This window comes from Delphinus delphis, chromosome X (genome assembly GCF_949987515.2).
Source record: "Delphinus delphis chromosome X, mDelDel1.2, whole genome shotgun sequence".
Taxonomy (NCBI): domain Eukaryota; kingdom Metazoa; phylum Chordata; class Mammalia; order Artiodactyla; family Delphinidae; genus Delphinus; species Delphinus delphis.
This window is the reverse complement of record NC_082704.1, coordinates 3347766-3375581: the sequence shown is the minus strand read 5'-3', so window position 1 is coordinate 3375581 and position 27816 is coordinate 3347766. Positions and strand designations below refer to the sequence as shown.

The window sequence follows — 27816 nt, the reverse complement described above, 5'->3', positions numbered from 1 at the left end:
AATATCAATTAAGTCCATCTTGTTTAATGTATCATTTAAAGCTTGTGTTTCCTTATTTATTTTCATTTTGGATGATCTGTCCATGGGTGAAAGTGGGGTGTTTAAGTCCCCTACTATGAATGTGTTACTGTCCATTTCCCCTTTTATGGCTGTTAGTATTTGCCTTATGTATTGAGGTGCTCCTATGTTGGGTGCGTAAATATTTACAATTGTTATATCTTCTTCTTGGATCGATCCCTTGATCATTATGTAGTGTCCTTCTTTGTCTCTTTTAATAGTCCTTATTTTAAAGTCTATTTTGTCTGATATGAGAATTGCTACTCCAGCTTTCTTTTGGTTTCCATTTGCATGGAATATCTTTTTCCATCCCCTTACTTTCAGTCTGTATGTGTCTCTAGGTCTGAAGTGGGTCTCTTGTAGACAGCATATATAAGGGTCTTGTTTTTGTATCCATTCAGCTAATCTGTGTCTTTTGGTGGGAGCATTTAGTCCATTTACATTTAAGGTAATTATCGATATGTATGTTCCTATTCCCATTTTCTAAATTGTTTTGGGTTCGTTATTATAGGTCTTTTCCTTCTCTTGTGTTTCTTGCCTAGAGAAGATCGTTTAGCATTTGTTGTAAAGCTGGTTTGGTGGTGCTGAACTCTCTCAGCTTTTGCTTGTCTGTAAAGGTTTTAATTTCTCCATCAAATCTGAATGAGATCCTTGCTGGGTAGAGTAGTCTTGGCTGCAGGTTTTTCTCCTTCATCACTTTCAGTATGTCCTGCCACTCCCTTCTGGCTTGTAGGGTTTCTGCTGAGAGATCAGCTGTTAACCTTATGGGGATTCCCTTATGTGTTATTTGTTGTTTTTCCCTTGCTGCTTTTAATATGCTTTCTTTGTATTTAATTTTTGACAGTTTGATTAATATGTGTCTTGGCGTATTTCTCCTTGGATTTATCCTAGGACTCTCTGTGCTTCCTGGACTTGATTAACTATTTCCTTTCCCATATTAGGGAAGTTTTCAACTATAATCTCTTCAAATATTTTCTCAGTCCCTTTCTTTTTCTCTTCTTCTTCTGGAACCCCTATAATTCGAATGTTGCTGCGTTTAATGTTGTCCCAGAGGTCTCTGAGACTGTCCTCAGTTCTTTTCATTCTTTTTTCTTTATTCTGCTCTGCAGTAGTTATTTCCACTATTTTATCTTCCAGGTCACCTATCCGTTCTTCTGCCTCAGTTATTCTGCTATTGATCCCATCTAGAGTACTTTTAATTTCATTTATTGTGTTGTTCCATCGTTGCTTGTTTCATCTTTATTTCTTCTAGGTCCTTGTTAACTGTTTCTTGCATTTTGTCCATTCTATTTCCAAGATTTCGGATCATCCTTACTATCATTATTCTGAATTCTTTTTCAGGTAGACTGGCTATTTCCTCTTCATTTGTTAGGTCTGGTGCATTTTTATCTTGCTCCTTCATCTGCTGTGTGTTTTTCTGTCTTCTCATTTTGCTTATCTTACTGTGTTTGGGGTCTCCTTTTTGCAGACTGCAGGTTCGTAGTTCCCGCTGTTTTTGATGTCTGTCTCCAGTGGCTAAGGTTGGTTTAGTGGGTTGTGTAGGCTTCCAGGTGGAGGGGACTAGTGCCTGTGTTGTGGTGGATGAGGCTGGATCTTGTCTCTCTAGTGGGCAGGTTCACGTCTGGTGGTGTGTTTTGGGGTGTCTGTGGCCTTATTATGATTTTAGGCAGCCTCTCTGCTAATGGGTGGGGTTGTGTTCCTGTTTTGCTAGTTGTTTGGCATAGGTTGTCCAGCACTGTGGCTTGCTGGTCGTTGAGTGAAGCTGGGTGCTGGTGTTAAGATGGAGGTCTCTGGGCGATTTTCGCCGTTTGATATTATGTGGAGCTGGGAGGTCTCTTGTGGACCAGTGTCCTGAAATTGGCTCTCCTACCTCAGAGGCAGAGCCCTGACTCCTGGCTGGAGCACCAAGCGCCTTTCATCCACACGGCTCAGAATAAAAGGGAGAAGAAGTAGAGGGAATTAGTAGAAGTATGAGGAAAGAAAGAAGGAAAGGAGGGAAGGAAGGAAGGAAGGAAGAAAGAAAGAAAGAAGCAAAGAAGGAAAGAAGGCAAGAAGGAAAGAAAGGAGGGAGGGAGGGAGGAAGGAAGGAAGGAGGGAAAGAAGGAAAAACAGAAAGAAAGAAGATACAGTAAAAATAAAATAAAGTATAATAAAGTTATTGAATTAAAAAATTCTTATTTAGAAAAAAAAAGGGACGGATAGAACCTTAGGACAGATGTTGGAAGCAAAGCTATACAGACAAAATCTTACACAGAAGCATACACATACACCCTCACTAAAAGAGGTAAAGGGGGAAAAATCATAAATCTTGCTGTCAGAGACCACCTCCTCAATTTGGGATGATTCGTTGTCTAAAGGAGGGAAGGAAGGAAGGAAAGAAAGAAAGAAAGAACGAACGAAGGTAAAGTACAATAACGTTATTAAAATTAAAATTGATTATTAAGAAAAAAATTTTTTAAAAAAACCATGGACGGATAGAACCCTAGGACAAATGGTGGAAGCAAGACTATACAGACAAGATCTCACACAGAAGCATACACATACACACTCACAAAAAGAGGAAAAGGGGAAAAAAATCATAGATCTTGCTCCTAAAGTCCACTTCCTTAATTTGGGATGATTGGTTGTCTGTTCAGGTATTCCACAGATGCAGGGTATATCAAGTTGATTGTGGAGCTTTAATCCGCTGCTTCTGAGGCTGCTGGGAGAGATTTCCCTTTCTCTTCTTTGTTCTCAGAGCTCCCGGGGCTCAGCTTTGGATTTGGCCCTGCCTCTGCGTGTAGGTCGCTGGAGGGCGTCTGTTTTGTGCTCAGACAGGACGGGGTTAAAGGAGCCGCTGATTCGGGGGCGCACTCAGGTCGGCGGGGAGGGAGGGGCACGGAGTGCGGGGCGGGCCTGCGGCGGCAAAGTCCGGCGTGACTTTGCACCAGCCTGAGGCCTGCTGTGCGTTCTCCCGGGGAAGTTGTCCCTGGATCCCGGGAACCTGGCAGTGGCGGGCTGCACAGGCTCCGCGGAAGAGGGGTGTGGAGAGTGGCCTGTGCTCGCACACAGGCCCCTTGGTGGCGGCAGCAGCAGCCTTAGCGGCTCGCGCCCGTCTCTGGGGTCCGCGCTTTTAGCCGCGGCTCGCGCCCGTCTCTGGGGTCCGCGCTTTTAGCCGCGGCTCACGCCCGTCTCTGGAGCTCCTTTAAGCAGTGCTCTTAAACCCCTCTCCTCACGCCCCAGGAAACAAAGAGGGAAGAAAAAGTCTCTTGCCTCTTCGGCAGGTGCAGACTTTTCCCCGGACTCCCTCCTGGCTAGCCGTGGTGCACTAACCCCTTCAGGCTATGTTCAAGCCGCCAACCCCAGTCCTCTCCCTGCGCTCCGTCCGAAACCGAAACCCGAGCCTCAGAGCCTCAGCTCCCAGCCCCATCCGCCCCGGCGGGTGAGCAGACAAGCCTCTTGGGCTGGTGAGTGCCGGTCGGCACCGATCCTCTGTGCGGGAATCTCCCCGCTTTGCCCTCCGCACCCCTGTGGCTGTGCTCTCCTCCGCGGCTTCGAAGCTCCCCCCTCCGCCTCCCGCAGTCTCCGCCCGCGAAGGGGCTTCCTAGTGTGTGGAAACCTTTCCTCCTTCACAGCTCCCTCCCACTGGTGCAGGTGCCGTCCCTATTCTTTTGTCTCTGTTTTTTCTTTTTTTCTTTTGCCCTACCCAGGTACGTGGGGAGTTTCTTGCCTTTTGGGAGGTCTGAGGTCTTCTGCCAGCCTTCAGTAGGTGTTCTGTAGGAGTTGTTCCACGTGTAGATGTATTTCTGGTGTATCTGTGGGGAGGAAGGTGATCTCCACGTCTTACTCTTCCGCCATCTTCAAGGTCCCCCCTCTGATATCTTTAAGTACCTTTTGTCTTACATACATGTCTTTTATGACATTTTTCACAAGTTTTAATAGTTTTTTGTTAGTGTCTGTCTTTCATGCTAAAAATAGGTAGGGAAATGACATTTCTGCAACCACCATAATGCATATATGAAAGCATAGCTAATTGATGGTGCCGTAATTTTCTGCTGCAGCCTCAGAATCCACTTAAAAACAGCAAAAACCTTAAAACAAAGGAGGAATATTTTTAAATGTTTAAATGTTGATCTTTACGTAACTCAATATTTACAATTAGGTCTTTCTGGAACCTGAACTAACTTTTCAAGCCCAGAAGAACTTCTAATAGTAAAATATTAATGAGTAAATTATCCTTTTTGCATGGAGTACCAAGAAATAGTCAATATAGGACTGGACTGTCAGTAATGACCTGATTAATATTTCTTATTACTGGTAAAAAATATATATATATGCTCTCCCCCTGATAAAGCAATTTCAGGATATGAGAAATCTATCTTTCTAAATATAAGTCCAGGGCTGACAAATAATTTTTAAAATATATTTTTAAAAAATCAAATGTTTTCTGTAATATTGTACTTCCACATTTTATCTTATTTGCATCACAATTAAATCATTTGGGGGTTGTATTGATGGGCCAGATTGTCAGAGCTTTGCCTTTCCATTATAAACAACCTTTAGAATGAAATCTCCTTTATTATATTTTTAATAAGGACCAAATGAGATTTATAGAATACATTTAATAATTTTATAGTTGGGTCGGTTATTCTGCTTTTCTTTCCTTTCTTTGAAATTTAATATGTGAAAATTGGTATTTTATAATCTTAAGGAAATCGATCGGACTGCATTTTTCAAACCTATTATCTTAGCGTGGCTTATAGTAATCCTTCACTTTAAAATCTCTTTTATGGGTATTTAATATGTTGGGATATTTTACATTCTTGCTTGAGTTCTTTCTCGATGGCAGTTATTGAAAAAAACAAATATATATATATATATAGTCACTGTGATTTAGGGGCCAGAAAACCAGTGTCCATGTGGGGGTAAATATAGACCACAGCTGCTTATTTCTACAAGTAAAACTTTGTTGGAACATAGCTGTACACTTTTACTTGCATAGTGTCTGTGGTTGCTTTTGTGCTAACACAACAGAAACCTATATAGCCTACAAAGCCTAAAGTATTTACTACCTGACCCCTTACAGAAAATGTTTACTGACCCAGTATTTCATAGATCAGAACAGTGAATCTCAGAGAAGTCCAGTAACCTGCCCAAATTCACACTAATATGTAACTGACAGAGCTGAGACTTAGATCCAGTCTCCCAGATTCTAGGACCCCTGCTTACAATGTATATATCATAATTCCTCATTATCTTATTGGGCTATTATTATATTATTACTCTCCTATTCTCACCAGTGGTCACAGCTTTTATCTTTTTCCCCCCAAATATTGGATATTTCATTTTATTTTCACTTTTTATAAGTCAAATCTCCAGTCAACACAACTGGTATTTGCAAACCTGTGCAACTTTTAGTTAGTTGCCACATGAAGTCTTAACAAAAATCTTCTAGATTTACCATAAAAAAGGAGCCTGCTAAGAAGATTGGCAATAGCAGAAACCAGAGTATATGAAGGCTCTGTCATACGTGCATTTTTAAAATATGGCATTACCTAGAGTTTTTTTATATATATTTATAGCTAGAGTTTTAATGATGTGTACAGTAGGAAAATAAATGAACACATAAAATGCTGTTAGAGAAATTTGAATCTCCCATTGAAAAATCGATTCCATTTTACAAAAACTAGCTCTTCCCACAAGACATTGTGGTTTACAGAGGCTAAATTTTAAAATCTGCTGTCTATATCCATAAATCTATGTATCTATCCAGTGATATATCTACATCTTGGCATGGATGTCCATGGAGTGATCTGAAGAGTAAATGAGCTGCATAATGATGTGCATAGTGTGTTCTAATGTTTATAGGAAAATAACCACCCCATACAGGGCATTATAGTGGAATTTCTCTCCCTCCCCCGCCGACCCCCACCTTCCTCTCCCTCTCCCTCTTTCTCCTTTCCTCCCTCTTTCTCTCTCTCTTTCTTTGTATATGACAGATATACTTCAGTGAAACCCATGAGGTAGATACTGGGGGTTAAAATGGGATGTAAAGAGAAAATTATGTAGTGGGAGATTATTAAATGTTGCATTATATGCAACATTTAAGGGTATAAGGTATCTTTCTATTTCTTATGACTGCACATGGCTTGACGATGATCTTAATTTTTAAATAAAATTAAAGCAAGTTTGTGGCATCATTTAAATGCTACTAAACTCTCAACAAAATAACAATCATAATATTAAAAAGAAATGTAATATTGATGTACACAAGAACATTGACTCTCTATGCTGAGTAACAGAAGCTGGATAAAAATGAGTACATACTGATTCCATTTATATAAAATGCCAGAACATGTAATCTATGGAGACAGCAAGCAAATCAGTGGTTATCTGAGGATGGGGGTGCAGAGAGGGACAAGAGGAAGCAATTGTCAGGGGGTAAGGGGAGACTTATGGGGGTGATGGGTATTTTCCCACTTATAATTGTGGTAATGGTTTAACAAGTATACACATATGACCAAACTCATTCAGCGGTCACTTTAAGCATGTTCAATTTATTATATGTCAATTATACTTCAATAAAACCACTTAAAAGGATCGTCTCTTCAGAGAAAAAACAACAAGAACTTTGGAAGGAATAGAGATAAAAGATGTTTGGAGGGGAGATGATGTTGTTTTAGAATTCTTTGTAGACAGTTGCCTGTACTGAGAGCAGACAGCTCTTACTTCCCTGCCCTTGGGAAGCCACTGCTCCACCTTAAGTTTCTTTAGAAAGTGGGCTGATCAGTGTTGAGTTTGTGGCTTCCATCCACCATTATTTGAGTCCTCAGGGTGCTTTCAATAACTTTTAGTAGGGTGAGATTTTTGGCCCTCTGGAGGACCTTTAGCCGCTGGCATCGTAGGGTGAGACGTAGCAAACACTTGTATGACGTAGGTGGCCTGGAAGTGATTTGTCTATTTCTTGGGATGATACTGCCACCTACACACCTCACACCACTTAGGTTCTGGCAATGTACACTTTGTCGTGCCCCTCGTCCAGCCCCCTACCCCAAAGACAGAAACGCCAAGCCCCTTTCCACCTTGCCTGTGGGTTCAAGTGTTAAGTAGGAAATTTATCTTCAGCACTCAGTCCTGACCCATTCCTTATCCCCACTGTCTGGTTAACTGTGATTCTGCCAGTGTCCCCCGCAACCTTGCAGGACTCAATGTCCCTCCCTCCTCACACACCTGCCTCTTCCCTTCCTTCCCTGCTCCCACCATGAGAGAACTCGCAGAATCACACAGAAATTTTCACAAGTTGATTTTTATTTAATTAGCATCTGTGTACCCTGATGCTATAAAATTCCGTGTCTACACAGTTGGCCATTTCTCAGACCTCAGACTTGGCAGATATTTCTGAGGTCTCTGGCCTCCCCCCGAGCTTTACTGGCTCACCAGCTCTTCGCTTGGAGGGGTGTTGCCACACGGCACTTGGTTCTGCACGGCCTCTTGGTTCTGCTCGGCCTCTTGGTTCTGCTCTGCATTATTCTGATGTTGATTTAGTGTCTCATCCAGCCTGTGAGAACAGCTGGAGAGTGTTTGTCTTGTAGCTTTCTTCTGCTGTTTCGTGGGGTTGACAGCTTTCTTAGAGGCTTTTTTATTCAGACTCCTTTGACGGGGTTTCGTCACGGTCCTGGCTGTCTTCAGCACCTGGAAGGACAACAGAGTGAGGTCAAAAGGACATTGGATTAGGGAGAAGAAGATGGGCTATTGATGGAAAGGGAGACTTCATGAGAAGGGGTCCGGGCTGAGGAGGGGGTTTGTGCCAGGCAGGGAGAGGGTAGGATTCTTGGGGGAGAGGGAATCCATGAAGAAAACAGCTTGGGTAGGGTCATCTTACGTGGCCACCACGTCTAGGTCTGAGGTTATAGGGAGCCTCATCCACCCTCCTCCGTCTGGCTCTCGAGGGTTTTCGATCCATGTCTGTATCAGGCTCTCGTAGTCTTCGGCACGCCTCAGCTGTATTGAAGCCTACCAGTGGTCTACTCCGGGCCTACTGACCACACTATATATACAGCTCCCCAGGACGATGAAGGGTCCGTACCCTCAGCCAATGGTGGCTAAGGAGGGACTTAGCCATCACAAAGCAGCCCTTGTGACACGTCTGTTGATGTAGCTCAGACATTTCAAAGAACCATTCCTGACACCTGGGGCAGGGTGGGGGGGGGGATGATGATGAGGTGGGTGGGGGGGGATGATGATGAGGCCAGGATGGCTCGGTTAGAGAGAAGAGTCTTCCCAAGCCGAACTGCCACCCTCCTCATATCCCTATGTTCAGTTGTGGTGGTGCACATGGTAGAGAACAAACCTTTCCTCCAAGCTATTCTCCAAGGCCACCCCTACTCAGTGGTTTATTCTGAGATCTCCCACCCTTAGTTATCAGCTAGTGTTTTGGATATCTTACTTAAAATCCCTCCAAAAGCTGTATGGCTGAATTTAAATATTGGTGGAGATATGAATCATCTTACAAACTAACAAAAAGATAGCTCCCATGAATAAACATCTCCCTACCTAGAGCATCTGGCATTAAAGCCTGCTGATTTTGATTAAATTATCTTCTGCCCGCTCTGCGACTTAAAGGCAGGGATTAGAATTAACTGCCCACTCATGAAGGTTGCTTTTATTTTTTCTTTTATTCTATTCTTGGACTCTGGCCATATTGTCATCATTGAGTTTGACAAGGTTCTTTCTCCTACAGTTTTTCTATTTTTCTTTCATCCTAGAGTCCAACACTCATTTCCTTCCCACAATTAGGCACCTACTCGGATGTGTTTGAATCATGCCCTCGTATGTTTGTACTCTTGCGAAACATATAGCCTTATGAAACGTGTGTGTGTGTGAATATGGTGCATTGTGCCATAGACCTCGTTCTGTTTCTTACCTTATGCTTTTAAGTTCAACTTATGTAGCTATATGTATCTCTAGCTAATTGTTTCTAATGCTGCATCATATTCCATTAGAACGAATATCCCAAGTATAACTTGTCCATTCCTTCCTCTTTTGAGGGACATCTATGTTGGCTCTCCACTCCACTGCCAGAAACATTGCTATGAGGAGCATTCTCATTCATGTCTCCCTATGGACTTCTGCATATATTTTTCTGTAATATACGCTCAGGAATAGAATTTCTAGGTCATAGATATCCTTAGTCCGTTTGAGCTGCTAGAACAGAATACCATAGACTGGTGGCTTAAGCAACAAACATTTACTTCTCACAGTTCTGGTGGCTGAAAGGCCAAGATTAGGATGCCAGCATGGTTGGGTTCTGGTGAGGGCCCTCTTCCTGCTTATGTCCTCACATGGCCTAGCTCAGTGTGTACACACAAAGAGAGAGACAGCTGTCTCCTGTGTCTTCCTCTTTTTCTAAGGGCATTAATCCCATCATAAGGCCCCCATCCTCATGACCTAATCCAACTTTAGTTTTCTCCCAAAAGCCCCACCTCCAAATACCATCACATCTAGAGGGCTAGGGTTTCAGCATATGGATTTTGGAGGGACACAAACATTGTCTATAAGCAATATTTTTTTCTAAATACTGCCAGGTTGCTCTCCAGAGCGACAGTACCAGTCTATTTTCCCAATAGAATTATATTATTACTTGTTTCCCTGCATACTCATCAATACACAGTGTGGAAGCAGCTTCTGATATGACTCCCAATAATCCCAGCCTCCTGATGTTCACATGCTTGTGTAATCCACTCTCCTTGAGTGTGGGCTGTACCTAGTGTCCTGCTTCCAATGAGTTGAATCAATAGAAGCCAGCAAAAGTCATAGGATGTGATCAACATGATTAAGTTTCCTCTTGCTAGAACTTTGTTGCTGACGGTCTCTCTTGCCCCCTTGTTTTCTCATTCTGATGAAAGCATATTGTGTGGTGCTCAGTGAAGAGACTCGCATATCAAGGAACAGCTCCTGAGGACCTGAGCTTTTTAGTGCAACGACCCACAAGGAGCTGCGTGCTACCAACACCCAATTAGGGAAGCAGATCCTTCCCAACTGAGACTTGAGATGAGGTAGCCTTAGAAGATATGCAGAGCCAGAGGACTAGCTAAGCTGCACCCATATTCTTGATCCATAGAAACTCTGAGATAATAGATTCTGTTGTTTCAAGCCACTAAGTTTTGGGGTAAGTTTTTACACAGCAAGAGATAACAAAGACACTTAGTATTACCCGACTTTTAATTTTAAAGAACTCTGATTGGTAAATAGTGTAATCTCCTTTCACTTCTGTGATTACTAGTGATTCAGCTATTTAGATTTTCTATTCTTTAAATTGTTTCTTGGTTAATAATGTTTCTCATTCTATTGGATTTCTTCTCTTTTTCATGTTGGTTTTACCATTCCTCTGTATTTTATGGATACTAATTCTTTGTTAGTGAACTTTGATATGCTTTGGGTAATGTTCAATACTTGTGTTATCCTCCACATAGAGTTCCTGCACCATGTGGTATGTGGTGATATCTTTATCATATACCTTTTATTTTGAAGGGGTATTATTTCATTGATCATGGCCTCTAGTACTAGGTTGAATGTAGAGACAGTATCAGACATGGATATCCTGAAATTTATGTGCCTAATGTGTTATAGTAATTAGGAGAAGGTTTTCTGGGTTTTATTTTGTTTTATTTGCTACAGAGACTACATCATGTTAAAGAAGTTTCCTGCTATTCTTAGGTTTTGGAAAGCACTTTGTAAAAAATCATGTGTCTTTACCAAATGCTTTTGACCTCCCCATTGAGATGATTATTTAAATTAAATGTTTTCCTTATCTTCTTAGGGTGGGGGATGACACAGATGTATTTTCCTATCTTAAATCAGTCTTCTCTTCCTAAGACAAATCTTACTTGATTATGATGCATTATCCTATTATCATATATTATTTTACAGTTTTGTATCTATGTTCATAAGGGAGATAGCCTTTAAATTTCATTGTATGATCCGTTCTATCTCAGCTATGAAACCAAGGTTTACACGAGCCTTATAAGACGGGTTGGTAAGGTTTCTCTCATTTTTTATCTTCTGAAACAGCTTGTGTGAGAGGTGGAATTATCTGTTCCTTGAACATTTTGTACAATATATCTCTAAAGCTATGTATATCTAGGGCTTTCCTGTATGTGGAGCAGTGGACAAGGGTGAGTCTGATGACTGTTTTATTTCTGTAATAGTTACAGGCATTTGGATTTGTGAGATGGGCTAATTAATAATACCCATTTCTTCCCCTTCCGAGTTTGGAACCTGTTGGTAGATACGTATGCATCAGAGAGACATAGATAAAGCTGACTGCAAGTTGTGACTTTAGATCTCTAGCCAAGCAGACTTGCTAATAATTCACCCCTGAATTTGCTCCACTCCTTACTACGTGGCAGATCAGAATTCATCATTCAGCTGGTAGGTTGATCCTGTGAAAAGTGAGTGGATCCGAAGGGCTGGGTGAAGCATGCCCCACTGCTGCTTACAATTTTACCAAAGAAATCCCTGTCTCTTCCTGGCGAGAAGTGAGTGAGGCTAAATGTGTTTAAAAGTTAGACCAGAGAGAATTCCCTGGTGGTCCAGTGGTTAGGACTCCATGCTTCCACTGCAGGGGGCACGGGTTCAGTCCCTGGTTGGGGAACTAAGATCCTACATGCCACACAGCGCTGCCAAAAATAAAGTAAAATAAAATAAAAAGTTATACTAGAACAAGTAAGAGTCTCCCAAACAATTGGCCTTTTCAGGTTTTTCTCTGCAAAATTTAGCCATTTATATTATTTCCCCCAGCAGTATGCTCATTCTTCTTGGGCTTCAAGCTTATTGGCACACACTAATTCATAATATTATTTCGTTACTGTTTAAATTGCTATAGTATTTTTACTTTTCTCATTCATATTTTGCTTTAGTCTTGGCTCTTTTTTTTCCCTGATGTCTCCCATGGTTTATCTTGTAAATCTTTTAAAGTAATCATTTCTTGATTTTATAATTATTCTTTATTTTTGGTCTGTATTTCCTCATTTGTTTATATCTATTTCCTCCTTTATGGTTTCTTTCACATTTAGTCTGTTGCCCTTCATTCTAGCTTGTTAAATTGAACACAAAGCTTATTTGTCTTCAATATACTTTTTTGAATTCTGATAAACGTATTCAGAGCAGCAATTTTCTCACAGAGTTCTGTGTTAGCTACAAGTCACAAATCTTCTCCTGCTAATTCATGTTAGGAGTATCTCATTTTTATTATTTCTCCTTTCATCCAAGCATTATTAGGTAGTATGATTTTAGTTTCTAAGCATGTTAGGTGTTTAAGCTATCCTTTAAAAGACCTAATTTTATTATAGTCAAACAACACAGTCTGTAGGATATTAACTCATGAAAGTTTTCTGAGACTTTCTTTGTAGACTTGTACATGGTAAACTTTTGAGACTATTCCTTGAGTGCTTGAAAATAATGTGTATCCTCTACTTGTGGAGGGTAAGTTTTCTCTATACCAGTTTGTGCTTATTAATTCTATCATTCAGATCCTCTATCTTTGCTTTTTCTCTCCTTCTCCTTTGGTTTCTTGTTGCCTGGCATAATGATTTCCATCTCTTCCCCTTCACCCACCATAATTCTGATGAGGACCACACTTGGTCAGCAGTCAGTACCTCCTCCGCTGACTAATCTAGTTGGACAGTTGCCTGAGCCTAAAAACTTTTCCAGGTGTCCATCTGATGGCCCTAGGCTGAACCTTCACTGCGAAGTCCCGGAACATCTGCAAGAATGAGAAAAATGTATAGGTCTCTGGACCCCTAGTGAGTGGAGGGGAAATCCCCCTACATTTGTGCTTGTGGGGAGTAGAACTGAAACATTTGAGACTTCCCCCAGCTCGGAGAGTTTTAATCACAGTTGATTCTGATCTTTCACACCTTTACTTTAACTATTATACTGTGAGATTTTAGTGAACAGAAAGTGGGAGGCTTTGCTCTCTATTCAGGCAGTGGACATGTAACAACGGCTCAGTAAATGCTTGGATGAGTGAGTGAATGATCACATGAATAAACAAATAGGCACCCGTGAGAATACTGCTACTGGGAAGCACTAAATGTCAACTTTCACATCATCATCTATGATTATTGTGTTGAATAATCCTCATCTTGTTTAAATAAGCATTTCATTAAGACTAATACATATTTATACATGCCAGTAAGCCATTGGTGTTTCTTTCCTCTGATGTCCTTATTCATGTCCCTTTCCTTGGGCCTCTTTGTCCTTAATTTCTCTATCTGTATAAAGTAATTACTCTTTAATTGTGTGAAGGTCATACTGTATTATGTAAAATTACCTTTTGTTTGTCAAATGGATCTGTCTAAAATGGTACCCAGATTCCCATTTCTCTTTTGAGAAATGTGTTCATCATCTTTCTGGCATATAGACATCCTTAATTCTTTTCTAGTAAGCTATATTTTTTTCTTCATGGCTTATAGTTGATATGGTTTTTTAAACATATTATTGTTTGGAGCAAGTATTAGAGATTTGAAGGCACTGAGGCTTATTGTTCTCTCTTGTAAAATCTTTAGCAAGCTCTTCTGGTATTAGTGATATCTTTTTTTTTTTTTAATATTTCTTTTTTTTTTAACATCTTTATTGGGGTATAATTGCTTTACAATGGTGTGTTAGTTTCTGCTTTATAACAAAGTGAATCAGTCATACATATACATATGTTCCCATATGTCTTCCCTCTTGCGTCTCCCTCCCTCCCACCCTCCCTATCCCACCCCTCCAGGCGGTCACAAAGCACCGAGCCAATATCCCTGTGCCATGCGGCTGCTTCCCACTAGCTATCTACCTTACTACGTTTGTTAGTGTGTATATGTCCATGACTCTCTCTCGCCCTGTCACAGCTCACCCTTCCCCCTGCCCATAACCTCAAGTCCGTTCTCTAGGAGGTCTGCGTCTTTATTCCTGCCTTACCCCTAGGTTCTTCATGACATTTTTTTTCTTAAATTCCATATATATGTGTTAGCATACGGTATTTGTCTTTTTCTTTCTGACTTACTTCACTCTGTATGACAGACTCTAGGTCTATCCACCTCATTACAAATAGCTCAATTTCGTTTCTTTTTATGACTGAGTAATATTCCATTGTATATATGTGCCACATCTTCTTTATCCATTCATCCGATGATGGGCACTTAGGTTCTTTCCATCTCCGGGCTATTGTAAATAGAGCTGCAATGAACATTTTGGTACATGACTCTTTGAATTTTGGTTTTCTCAGGGTATATGCCCAGTAGTGGGATTGCTGGGTCGTATGGTAGTTCTATTTGTAGTTTTTTAAGGAACCTCCATACTGTTCTCCATAGTGGCTGAACCAATTCACATTCCCACCAGCAGTGCAAGAGTGTTCCCTTTTCTCCACACCCTCTCCGGCATTTATTGTTTCTAGATTTTTTGATGATGGCCATTCTGACTGGTGTGAGATGATATCTCATTGTAGTTTTGATTTGCATTTCTCTAATGATGAATGATGTTGAGCATTCTTTCATGTGTTTGTTGGCAGTCTGTATATCTTCTTTGGAGAAATGTCTATTTAGGTCTTCTGCCCATTTTTGGATTGGGTTGTTTGTTTTTTTGTTATTGAGCTGCATGAGCTGCTTGTAAATTTTGGAGATTAATCCTTTGTCGGTTGCTTCATTTGCAAATATTTTCTCCCATTCTGAGGGTTGTCTTTTGGTCTTGTTTATGGCTTCCTTTGCTGTGCAAAAGCTTTGACGTTTCATTAGGTCCCATTTGTTTATTTTTGTTTTTATTTCCATTACTCTAGGAGGTGGGTCAGAAAGGATCTTGCTGTGATTTATGTCATAGAGTGTTCTGCCTATGTTTTCCTCTAAGAGTTTGATAGTTTCTGGCCTTACATTTAGGTCTTTAATCCATTTTGAGTTTATTTTTGCGTATGGTGTTACGGAGTGATCTAATCTTATACTTTTACATGTACCTGTCCAGTTTTCCCAGCACCACTTATTGAAGAGGCTGTCCTTTCTCCACTGTACATTACTGCCACCTTTATCAAAGATAAGGTGTCCATATGTGCGTGGGTTTATCTCTGGGCTTTCTATCCTGTTCCATCGATCTATCTTTCTGTTTTTGTGCCAGTACCATACCGTCTTGATAACTGTAGCTTTGTAGTATAGTCTGAAGTCAGGAAGCCTGATTCCTCCAGTTCCTTCTTTCGTTCTCAAGATTGCTTTGGCTATTCGGGGTCTTTTGTGTTTCCATACAAATTGCAAAATTTTTTGTTCTAGTCCTGTGAAAAATGCCAGTGGTAGTTTGATAGGGATTGCATTGAATCTATAGATTGCTTTGGGTAGTAGAGTCATTTTCACAATGTTGATTCTTCCAATCCAAGAACATGGTATATCTCTCCATCTATTTGTATCATCTTTAATTTCTTTCATCAGTGTCTTATAAGTTTCTGCATACAGGTCTTTTGTCTCCTTAGGTAGGTTTATTCCTAGATATTTTATTCTTTTTGTTGCAGTGGTAAATGGGAGTGTTTTCTTGATTTCACTTTCAGATTTTTCATCATTAGTATATAGGAATGCCAGAGATTTCTGTGCATTAATTTTGTATCCTGCCACTTTACCAAATTCATTGATTAGCTGTAGTAGTTTTCTGGTAGCATCTTTAGGATTCTCTATGTATAGGATCATGTCATCTGCCAACAGTGACAGCTTTACTTCTTCTTTTCCGATTTGGATTCCTTTTATTTCCTTTTCTTCTCTGATTGCTGTGGCTAAAACTTCCAAAACTATGTTGAATAAGAGTGGTGAGAGTGGGCAACCTTGTCTTGTTCCTGATCTTAGTGGAAATGCTTTCAGTTTTTCACCATTGAGGATGATGTTTGCTGTGGGCTTGTCATATATGGCCTTTATTATGTTGAGGAAAGTTCCCTCTATGCCTACTTTCTGTAGGGTTTTTATCATAAATGGGTGTTGAATTTTGTCAAAAGCTTTCTCTGCATCTATTGAGATGATCATATGGTTTTTCTCCTTCAATTTGTTAATATGGTTTATCACATTGATAGATTTGCGTATATTGAAGAATCCTTGCATTCCTGGGATAAACCCCACTTGATCATGGTGTATGATCCTTTTAATGTGCTGTTGGATTCTGTTTGCTAGTATTTTGTTGAGGATTTTTGCATCTGTGTTCATCAGTGATATTGGCCTGTAGTTTTCTTTCTTTGTGACATCCTTGTCTGGTTTTGGTATCAAGGTGATGGTGGCCTCGTAGAAGGAGTTTGGGAGTGTTCCTCCCTCTGCTATATTTTGGAAGGGTTTGAGAAGGATAGGTGTTAGCTCTTCTCTAAATGTTTGATAGAATTCGCCTGTGAAGCCATCTGGTCCTGGGCTTTTGTTTGTTGGAAGATTTTTAATCACAGTTTCAATTTCAGTGCTTGTGATTGGTCTGTTCATATTTTCTATTTCTTCCTGATTCAGTCTTGGCAGGTTGTGCATTTCTAAGAATTTGTCCATTTCTTCCAGATTGTCCATTTTATTGGCATAGAGTTGCTTGTAGTAATCTCTCATGATCTCTTTTATTTCTGCAGTGTCAGTTGTTACCTCTCCTTTTTCATTTCTAATTCTACTGATTTGAGTCTTCTCCCTTTTTTTCTTGATGAGTCTGGCTAGTGGTTTATCTATTTTGTTTATCTTCTCAAAGAACCAGCCTTTAGTTTTATTGATCTTTGCTATTGTTTCCTTCATTTCTTTTTCATTTATTTCTGATCTGATTTTTATGATTTCTTTCCTTCTGCTAGCTTTGGGGTTTTTTTGTTCTTCTTTCTCTAATTGCTTGAGGTGCAAGGTTAGGTTGTTTATTCGAGATGTTTCCTGCTTCTTAAGGTGGGCTTGTATTGCTATAAACTTCCCCCTTAGAACTGCTTTTGCTGCATCCCACAGGTTTTGGGTCGTTGTGTCTCCATTGTCATTTGTTTCTAGGTATTTTTTGATTTCCTCTTTGATTTCTTCAGTGATCACTTCATTATTAAGTAGTGTATTGTTTAGCCTCCATGTGTTTGTATTTTTTACAGATCTTTTCCTGTAATTGATATCTAGTCTCATGGCGTTGTGGTCAGAAAAGATACTTGATACAATTTCAATTTTCTTAAATTTACCAAGACTTGATTTGTGACCCAAGATATGATCTATCCTGGAGAATGTTCCATGAGCACTTGAGAAAAATGTGTATTCTGTTGTTTTTGGATGGAGTGTCCTATAAATATCAATTAAGTCCATCTTGTTTAATGTATCATTTAAAGCTTGTGTTTCCTTATTTATTTTCATTTTGGATGATCTGTCCATGGGTGAAAGTGGGGTGTTTAAGTCCCCTACTATGAATGTGTTACTGTCCATTTCCCCTTTTATGGCTGTTAGTATTTGCCTTATGTATTGAGGTGCTCCTATGTTGGGTGCGTAAATATTTACAATTGTTATATCTTCTTCTTGGATCGATCCCTTGATCATTATGTAGTGTTCTTCTTTGTCTCTTTTAATAGTCCTTATTTTAAAGTCTATTTTGTCTGATATGAGAATTGCTACTCCAGCTTTCTTTTGGTTTCCATTTGCATGGAATATCTTTTTCCATCCCCTTACTTTCAGTCTGTATGTGTCTCTAGGTCTGAAGTGGGTCTCTTGTAGACAGCATATATAAGGGTCTTGTTTTTGTATCCATTCAGCTAATCTGTGTCTTTTGGTGGGAGCATTTAGTCCATTTACATTTAAGGTAATTATCGATATGTATGTTCCTATTCCCATTTTCTAAATTGTTTTGGGTTCGTTATTATAGGTCTTTTCCTTCTCTTGTGTTTCTTGCCTAGAGAAGATCGTTTAGCATTTGTTGTAAAGCTGGTTTGGTGGTGCTGAACTCTCTCAGCTTTTGCTTGTCTGTAAAGGTTTTAATTTCTCCATCAAATCTGAATGAGATCCTTGCTGGGTAGAGTAGTCTTGGCTGCAGGTTTTTCTCCTTCATCACTTTCAGTATGTCCTGCCACTCCCTTCTGGCTTGTAGGGTTTCTGCTGAGAGATCAGCTGTTAACCTTATGGGGATTCCCTTATGTGTTATTTGTTGTTTTTCCCTTGCTGCTTTTAATATGCTTTCTTTGTATTTAATTTTTGACAGTTTGATTAATATGTGTCTTGGCGTATTTCTCCTTGGATTTATCCTATATGGGACTCTCTGTGCTTCCTGGACTTGATTAACTATTTCCTTTCCCATATTAGGGAAGTTTTCAACTATAATCTCTTCAAATATTTTCTCAGTCCCTTTCTTTTTCTCTTCTTCTTCTGGAACCCCTATAATTCGAATGTTGCTGCGTTTAATGTTGTCCCAGAGGTCTCTGAGACTGTCCTCAGTTCTTTTCATTCTTTTTTCTTTATTCTGCTCTGCAGTAGTTATTTCCACTATTTTATCTTCCAGGTCACTTATCCGTTCTTCTGCCTCAGTTATTCTGCTATTGATCCCATCTAGAGTACTTTTAATTTCATTTATTGTGTTGTTCCATCGTTGCTTGTTTCATCTTTATTTCTTCTAGGTCCTTGTTAACTGTTTCTTGCATTTTGTCCATTCTATTTCCAAGATTTCGGATCATCCTTACTATCATTATTCTGAATTCTTTTTCAGGTAGACTGGCTATTTCCTCTTCATTTGTTAGGTCTGGTGCATTTTTATCTTGCTCCTTCATCTGCTGTGTGTTTTTCTGTCTTCTCATTTTGCTTATCTTACTGTGTTTGGGGTCTCCTTTTTGCAGACTGCAGGTTCGTAGTTCCCGCTGTTTTTGATGTCTGTCTCCAGTGGCTAAGGTTGGTTTAGTGGGTTGTGTAGGCTTCCAGGTGGAGGGGACTAGTGCCTGTGTTGTGGTGGATGAGGCTGGATCTTGTCTCTCTAGTGGGCAGGTTCACGTCTGGTGGTGTGTTTTGGGGTGTCTGTGGCCTTATTATGATTTTAGGCAGCCTCTCTGCTAATGGGTGGGGTTGTGTTCCTGTTTTGCTAGTTGTTTGGCATAGGTTGTCCAGCACTGTGGCTTGCTGGTCGTTGAGTGAAGCTGGGTGCTGGTGTTAAGATGGAGGTCTCTGGGCGATTTTCGCCGTTTGATATTATGTGGAGCTGGGAGGTCTCTTGTGGACCAGTGTCCTGAAATTGGCTCTCCTACCTCAGAGGCAGAGCCCTGACTCCTGGCTGGAGCACCAAGTGCCTTTCATCCACACGGCTCAGAATAAAAGGGAGAAAAAGTAGAGGGAATTAGTAGAAGTATGAGGAAAGAAAGAAGGAAAGGAGGGAAGGAAGGAAGGAAGGAAGAAAGAAAGAAAGAAGCAAAGAAGGAAAGAAGGCAAGAAGGAAAGAAAGGAGGGAGGGAGGGAGGAAGGAAGGAAGGAGGGAAAGAAGGAAAAACAGAAAGAAAGAAGATACAGTAAAAATAAAATAAAGTATAATAAAGTTATTGAATTAAAAAATTCTTATTTAGAAAAAAAAAGGGACGGATAGAACCTTAGGACAGATGTTGGAAGCAAAGCTATACAGACAAAATCTTACACAGAAGCATACACATACACCCTCACTAAAAGAGGTAAAGGGGGAAAAATCATAAATCTTGCTGTCAGAGACCACCTCCTCAATTTGGGATGATTCGTTGTCTAAAGGAGGGAAGGAAGGAAGGAAGGAAAGAAAGAAAGAAAGAACGAAGGTAAAGTATAATAACGTTATTAAAATTAAAATTGATTATTAAGAAAAAATTTTTTAAAAAAACCATGGACGGATAGAACCCTAGGACAAATGGTGGAAGCAAGACTATACAGACAAGATCTCACACAGAAGCATACACATACACACTCACAAAAAGAGGAAAAGGGGAAAAAAATCATAGATCTTGCCCTCGAAGCCCACCTCCTCAATTTGGGATGATTGGTTGTCTATTCAGGTATTCCACAGATGCAGGTACATCAAGTTGATTGTGGAGCTTTAATCCGCTGCTTCTGAGGCTGCTGGGAGAGATTTCCCTTTCTCTTCTTTGTTCGCACAGCTCCTGGGGCTCAGCTTTGGATTTGGCCCTGCCTCTGCGTGTAGGTCGCTGGAGGGCGTCTGTTTTGTGCTCAGACAGGACGGGGTTAAAGGAGCCGCTGATTCGGGGGCGCACTCAGGCCGGCGGGGAGGGAGGGGCACGGAGTGCGGGGCGGGCCTGCGGCGGCAAAGTCCGGCGTGACTTTGCACCAGCCTGAGGCCCGCCGTGCGTTCTCCCGGGGAAGTTGTCCCTGGATCCCGGGAACCTGGCAGTGGCGGGCTGCACAGGCTCCGCGGAAGAGGGGTGTGGAGAGTGGCCTGTGCTCGCACAGAGGCCCCTTGGTGGCGGCAGCAGCAGCCTTAGCGGCTCGCGCCCGTCTCTGGGGTCCGCGCTTTTAGCCGCGGCTCGCGCCCGTCTCTGGGGTCCGCGCTTTTAGCCGCGGCTCACGCCCGTCTCTGGAGCTCCTTTAAGCAGTGCTCTTAAACCCCTCTCCTCACGCCCCAGGAAACAAAGAGGGAAGAAAAAGTCTCTTGCCTCTTCGGCAGGTGCAGACTTTTCCCCGGACTCCCTCCTGGCTAGCCGTGGTGCACTAACCCCTTCAGGCTATGTTCAAGCCGCCAACCCCAGTCCTCTCCCTGCGCTCCGTCCGAAACCGAAACCCGAGCCTCAGAGCCTCAGCTCCCAGCCCCATCCGCCCCGGCGGGTGAGCAGACAAGCCTCTTGGGCTGGTGAGTGCCGGTCGGCACCGATCCTCTGTGCGGGAATCTCCCCGCTTTGCCCTCCGCACCCCTGTGGCTGTGCTCTCCTCCGCGGCTTCGAAGCTCCCCCCTCCGCCTCCCGCAGTCTCCGCCCGCGAAGGGGCTTCCTAGTGTGTGGAAACTTTTCCTCCTTCACAGCTCCCTCCCACTGGTGCAGGTGCCGTCCCTATTCTTTTGTCTCTGGTTTTTCTTTTTTTCTTTTGCCCTACCCAGGTACGTGGGGAGTTTCTTGCCTTTTGGGAGGTCTGAGGTCTTCTGCCAGCCTTCAGTAGGTGTTCTGTAGGAGTTGTTCCACGTGTAGATGTATTTCTGGTGTATCTGTGGGGAGGAAGGTGATCTCCGCGTCTTACTCTTCCGCCATCTTCAAGGTCCCCCGAGGCTGTCTTTTCTCCACTGTATATTCTTGCCTCCTTTATCAAAGATAAGGTGACCATATGTGTGTGGGTTTATCTCTGGGCTTTCTATCCTGTTCCATTGGTCTATATTTCTGTTTTTGTGCCAGTGCCATGCTGTCTTGACTGTTGTAGCTTTGTAGTATAGTCTGAATTCAGGGAGCCTGATTCCTCCAGCTTCGTTTTTCTTTCTCAAGATTGCTTTGGCTATTCAGGGTCTTTTGTGTTTCCATACAAATTGTAAAATTTTTTGTTCTAGTCTGTGAAAAGCGCCAGTGGTAGTTTGATAGGGATTGCATTGAATCTGTAGATTGCTTTGGGTAGTAGAGTCATTTTCACAATGTTTATTCTTCCAATCCAAGAACATGGTATATCTCTCCATCTCTTTGTATCATCTTTAATTAATTTCATCAGTGTATTATAGTTTTCTGCATACAGGGCTTTTGTCTCCTTAGGTAGGTTTATTCCCAGATATTTTATGCTTTTTGTTGCAATGGTAAATGGGAGTGTTTTCTTAATTTCACTTTCAGATTTTTCATCATTAGTGTATAGGAATGCTAGAGATTTCTGTGCATTAATTTTTTATCCTGCTACTTTACTAAATTCATTGATTAGGTCTAGTAGTTTTCTCGTAGCATCTTTAGGATTCTCTGTGTATAGTATCATGTCATCTGCAAACAGTGACAGCTTTTCTTCTTCTTTTCCAATTTGGATTCCTTTTATTTCTTTTTCTTCTCTGATTGCTGTGGCTAAAACTTCCAAAACTATGTTGAATAAGAGTGGTGAGAGTGGGCAACCTTGTCTTGTTCCTGATCTTAGTGGAGATGCTTTCAGTTTTTCACCACTGAGGATGATGTTGGCTGTGGGTTTGTCATATATGGCCTTTATTATGTTGAGGTAAGTTCCCTCTGTGTCTACTTTCTGGAGGGTTTTTATTATAAATGGGTGTTGAATTTTGTCGAAAGCTTTCTCTGCATCTATTGAGCTGATCATATGGTTTTTCTCCTTCAATTTGTTAATATGGTGTATCACATTGATTGATTTGCGTATATTGAAGAATCCTTGCATTCCTGGGATAAACCTCACTTGATCATGGTGTATGATCCTTTTAATGTGCTGTTCGATTCTGTTTGCTAGTATTTTGTTGAGGATTTTTGCATCTATGTTCATCAGTGATATTGGCCTGTAGTTTTCTTTCTTTGTGTCTTCTTTGTCTGGTTTTGGTATCAGGGTGATGGTGGCCTTGTAGAATGAGTTTGGGAGTGTTCCTCCCTCTGCTATATTTTGGAAGAGTTTGAGAAGGATAGGTGTTAGCTCTTCTCTAAATGTTTGATAGAATTCGCCTGGGAAGCCCCCTGGTCCTGGGCTTCTGTTTGTTGGAAGATTTTTAATCACAGTTTCAATTTCAGTGCTTCTGATTAGTCTGTTAATATTTTGTTTCTTCCTCGTTCAGTCTCAGAAAGTTGTGCATTTCTAAGAATTTGTCCATTTCTTCCAGGTTGTCCATTTTATTGGCATACAGTTGCTTGTAGTAATCTCTAGCCAGACCCTGTTTATTTATGGACATTTAAGTTACTATTTCCATTCTTTCGCTGTTAGAAATAATATCACAACAGTAACTTCCTCACTTCCCCAATTGCTCTTGGTTTAATTTGTTTGTGGTCATATTTATTTTCAAATTTGATGTAAAGTTAAAGAACAATGAGATTTTTGTGTTTAGCTAACGACGTAGGTTTAGAAAGGTCAGGGGGTAGTGCTCAGATCAGTCCCAGGAAGAAACTGCACCGTCAGAGCCACCTCGTTGGCATTGCTCCTGAAAACTTCCACTTGATCTTTCGGCTGGCAGCTTGCATGGCAGGGTGCTTTCAGAAACCGATCTTGAGAAACAGCATTATAATTTCTGTAAGGAAGTCACTGAGGGCCATACATGACACAGAGTCCTTGCTTTGAGTTCAGAGGAGAAACCTCTGTCGCATTTCTATTTGATGGATGGTGTGAATTCCGTAATTGACTCTTTTAGCAACTTAAAGCCCACAACTGGTTGATTCTGTAGCACACCTTTAGCAAGTAAGTGCACAGGACTTGATGGCATGTCTTTTATGTACTAAGCTTATTCTTGGTTCCATCTGATGAGGTTTTTCCCCAACACGTCCCCTTTGTTCCAATTTTCTCACTTAATCTTTTATTATCTTGTTGGAGGTGCTTTGCGAATTGCCTCGGTATCCACTGGTGATTGGTTACAGGACACCCCCCTCCCCCCAGCAAATACCAAAATCTGGGGCGCTTAATTCTCCTTATATAAAATGGCATTAGTATTTGTATAGAGCCTACGCACATCCTCCTGTGTACTTTACATTATCTCTAGATTATTTATAATACTTAATACAATGTCAATGCTATGTAGGTAGTTGTTGGCACTCTGCTAATTCAAGTTTTGTATTTTGGAACTTTCTGGAACTTTTCCCCCAGTGTTTTTGATCCATGCTTAGTTGAATCTGTGGATGTGCAGCCTGCAGATAGGGAGGGCCGACTATGTTTCATGAGAAATGAATAAAAATATTTTATTTATCTCTTCATAGCGTGGTGTCTACTTCATAGGTACTCAATACATGTTGAATAAACGAGTTTTGCTAATTGTTTAACAGGATATGAGGAACTTGCGACTTGCTTATAAACAGGAAGAACAGAGTAAACTAGGGATATTTGATAACCTCAACAAACATGCATTTCCTCTTTCCAATGGGCAGGTACGTACACCAAAATAAATCTTTTTATGTGTGGGTCTAAATGCCTTCACAGAGGTGTAAAAATTTCATGTTTAACTGTTCTTTCTTCCAGAGGTTTCCTTTATCTGTTTTCTCTCTGTTGGTAACTAATATTAGAATATTTTAAATTTGTCAGTTCTGTGTAGGATGAAGAAAACTGCCAACTTGTTGCATCAAAATTTACAGATTAAAGTAGGAATCTTAATACATTCAGCTCATAACTGAATGAAAAGCTTTAATAGCAGGCATATGACATAGCAAAGAAATGCTGACATATGTATTTTGTGGTTTTGTATCCAGACACTCTTTGCATTCAACTATAAAGAAAAATTTCCAGTGAATGGATGGAAAATTTATGATCCAGTATCTGAATATAAAAGACAGGTAAAGTGTGTTGCTTATCAATCGGGAAATAATAGGTTGAGCATGTTTTTCCTAAAAGGGTAGAAATGTAGTGGAGAAGAAACCTTTTGAAACAAGTTGTCCATGGGTGTAACTCACTTGGCTTGTGGGTTCTTCAGCTCTGGATGTCCGTTCTCCCCATACCAAACCTTTGGTTATGGCACTGTTTGTTCTTCCTTTTTCCAGAGTGCAAGTGGAGTACAGGGACGGGGGTTGACAAACCAAACCAGCCAGATGGTTTTTATTACGTATTCTGGTAGCAAATTAATGAGTAAGGATCAAAACCAGTGGTTTAAGTTAGATTTTAAGTATATGGCATGGCTACATCAGTCTGATGAGGTGTTCCTATACCTAGAAGCTCTTTAGTGCATTGTTAGTTTGAAGATATTCCAACAAGACGTTATTTTCATGACATTTACTCTTTGCCTGCACCTTATATTTGGTATGGTGATTTTATATTCCTTATTTTAGACATTTTTAAGAACTTTCTGCTTCTCTAAATGACTTCCATGGGTATTTTTAAGAACAGCACTATGCTCATTTGTTATAGAAAACATGACAAGAAATACATACGACTGGGATTCAAGTATACAATTTTCATGTTTTAGTATGTTTGGAAATTATGCTTCATTAGGTTTTTTTTTAATGAATTAGGTAGGAAATGGGTTATATCAAATAAATGTATATTTAAACTTTTAAGTAGCAATGAACAATGAATTACAAATGGATTTTAGTAGAAAATAAGAAATGGGGACTTCCCTAGCGGTCAAGTGGTTAAGACTCCACGCTTCCACTGCAGAGGGCTCGGGTTTGATCCCTGGTCGGGGAACTAAGATCCCACATGCCATGGCCAAAAAAATTAATAAATAAATTTTTGAAAAAAAAGAAAAGAAAAGAAGAAATGGATGTGGTTCATGCTTAGTACTTTTTGAAAGTGTAAAAGTGTGCTCCTCTCCACCCCCTGACTTTCCTCTGACACCCTGCAGGGCTTGCCAAATGAGAGTTGGAAAATATCCAAAGTAAACAGTAATTATGAGCTCTGTGACACCTACCCCGCCATCATTGTCGTGCCAACTAGTGTAAAAGATGACGACCTTTCAAAAGTGGCAGCGTTTCGAGCAAAAGGCAGAATCCCAGTAAGTAATAAGCATTGTCATTTAGATATAAACGTGTACTGTATTCGATCTAATATGGAAAAAAGCAAGACAGAAAAAAATTAGTGAATCATCCTTGAGAAAATGCATTCTTTCTTAGATACTGAGTGCAAGGCTCTACCTATACTGGAAGGGGCACCATTGCAAAAGTAGACAGCAGCCAGCAGGGGGTGAAGTTTTTTAAACAACTTTGTTGATATATAAAAAACCTCCATGTGTTTAATGGATACAATCTGATGAGTTTGGATATATGTGTACACCCAGGATTCTATCACCACAGTGAAGCAGGGAGCGAACGATTTTGAGACCCGAGTTTGTGCTCTGGTATAACCCTGAGTCACTTGGCTGCTGGAGGAAAATGGGAGGTTTGGGGGCTTAGCTTTAGATTTCATTAAGAGACTGTATATTTACTTTGTCCTCATATGGCCACGTATGCCACTGTTGAGATCCAAAGGTGTTTTTAAATTAGGAAACAAAATAAAACTAGTCAATCAAATAGAAATGGGGCTTGATGTCAGTCATAGTTTGACTTAGTCTCTGGTTTTCTTAGAATCATAGAATTTTAAAGGTAGACGGGGATTCTTAGAGCTCATTTAGTCAGACTTCTTTCAGCCTGACCCAAACATTGAGTCCCAGGGCCACTATCACGCTGTCCTCAGGCTGACTCCTCCCCTTTGAGGAAAATATGCCGAAGCAGCTGTGCTTGAGAAGAGAACTTGTTTTCACTACCTGGTCATAGAGCACGTATTATTTTAGGACCGTACTAATATTTATGGCTTTCAAACACTAGGTGTTGTCATGGATTCATCCAGAAAGTCAGGCAACGATTACCCGTTGCAGCCAGCCACTTGTGGGTCCCAATGATAAACGCTGCAAGGAAGATGAGAAGTACTTGCAAACGATAATGGATGCTAATGCGCAGGCTCACAAACTCATCATCTTTGATGCCCGGCAAAACAAGGTCGCCAGCACCAACAAGGTACATTATTGATACTGCTGCAGAAGTTTTTCTCCTGTACTGTTTGTAAGTCATCATGCCATTCAAATAGCCCAGGGAAGGTGGACTCTTGCGGTGTAGCCCACAGCTGGGCCTCCTGGGTCCCTAGCCCTTGGGAATCCTGTCGTCTCATTGCCCCTCCACAATCCTGTCTGCTGAACTAATTAAGTAAAGACCCAGAAAGAGAATGATCGCCTAGAGAATCTAGTAAGTATTTTAATGAAAGGATCATGAGGCCCTTGGAAGTCCCTTTAACCTGTGAACTATGGTGATTGCTTGATTAATTCATATCTGCCTGAAGTTCTGTTAGATTGGAGTCAGCTATGTGAAACAAGGCAGATACACAAAGTTGCCATCCGCACCCAGCTCCCATCTGATCCCCACCAGCTGAAGAGGCCCAGGCTGTGCTGTCAAGCCTCCAGTACCCGCTTTCCAACGGGAAGGGCTCTGAACGGCGTCATTTCTGTTTCCTGCAAATGACTTGCTGAGAGTGTGGTCCTGCAGGCAGGCCTCTGGCAGTCAGAGTCCTGACCCCTCCACAAGGAGTCTCAGGTATGAGGATGGTGGCCACAGCCCTTACCATCTCATGCCTACCTGTAAGGTGATGCTCGGGTAATCAACATGCAGTGAGCATGTACTAGGGACAAGGTGCTGGGGGAAACACCAGGACAGACGAGGCTACATGTAGGAGGTGCCAGCTCGGTGTTCCGGGGGAGCTCGTGCCGCTGGGCAAGGCTTCACAGAGGAGATGGCGTTTGAGCTGGCCCTGGGTGATCAGCGGGATGAGACGGGCAGGGCACTCTAGACAGCACGAGGCCCCTTCAGCGGTGCGCCAGAGCGTGCCATTCATGAGAATGGCAAGAAGGGGGGTGTCTGAGGGTTCCCCCGCCGTGTCCCCCTAAGCAGTGCTTGGGGGTCTTTGTTTCTCTTGGCAGCTTGTGCCCTTTCTTTGCTCACTGATGAGTCCATCGTTGACCACAGTCTCCAAAGAGCCAACGTCTTGCGCCCCCCATCTCACTCTCGGGAGGATTCCTTCCCTCTTACTTCAAAGAGCAAACAAGCCGTCAGGTGCGCCCATGGCCCTTGAGGCACGTGCCTGCCAAGCGGCCCCCACCGTGAGGCGGGGTGGCGGGGGGCGTGCAGCGTGCTCCGCGGGAGCGTGGAGGCAGCGTGGTTGTTTGCACCTGACCGTGGGCAGTTACTGCATCTCTCTAGACCACGATCCCCTCATCTGAACTGGGAGCGGCAGCACACCTCCTTCCTGC

The 27816-nt window shown here is 41.5% G+C and overlaps 1 protein-coding gene across 4 annotated transcripts in view; it reads left to right on the top strand.

Annotated features, from left to right (window-relative positions):
- The window catches only part of MTMR1 (myotubularin related protein 1), a 96639-nt gene that overhangs the window by 34068 nt on the left and 34755 nt on the right, over positions 1 to 27816 (top strand). For all 4 annotated transcript variants that reach the window (XM_060002354.1, XM_060002353.1, XM_060002356.2 and 1 more), the window contains 4 exons: positions 23879 to 23980; positions 24299 to 24382; positions 25387 to 25536; positions 26345 to 26533. In XM_060002354.1, coding sequence (XP_059858337.1) covers positions 23879 to 23980; positions 24299 to 24382; positions 25387 to 25536; positions 26345 to 26533 — 525 coding nt within the window. The remainder of the gene's footprint in view (positions 1 to 23878; positions 23981 to 24298; positions 24383 to 25386; positions 25537 to 26344; positions 26534 to 27816) is intronic.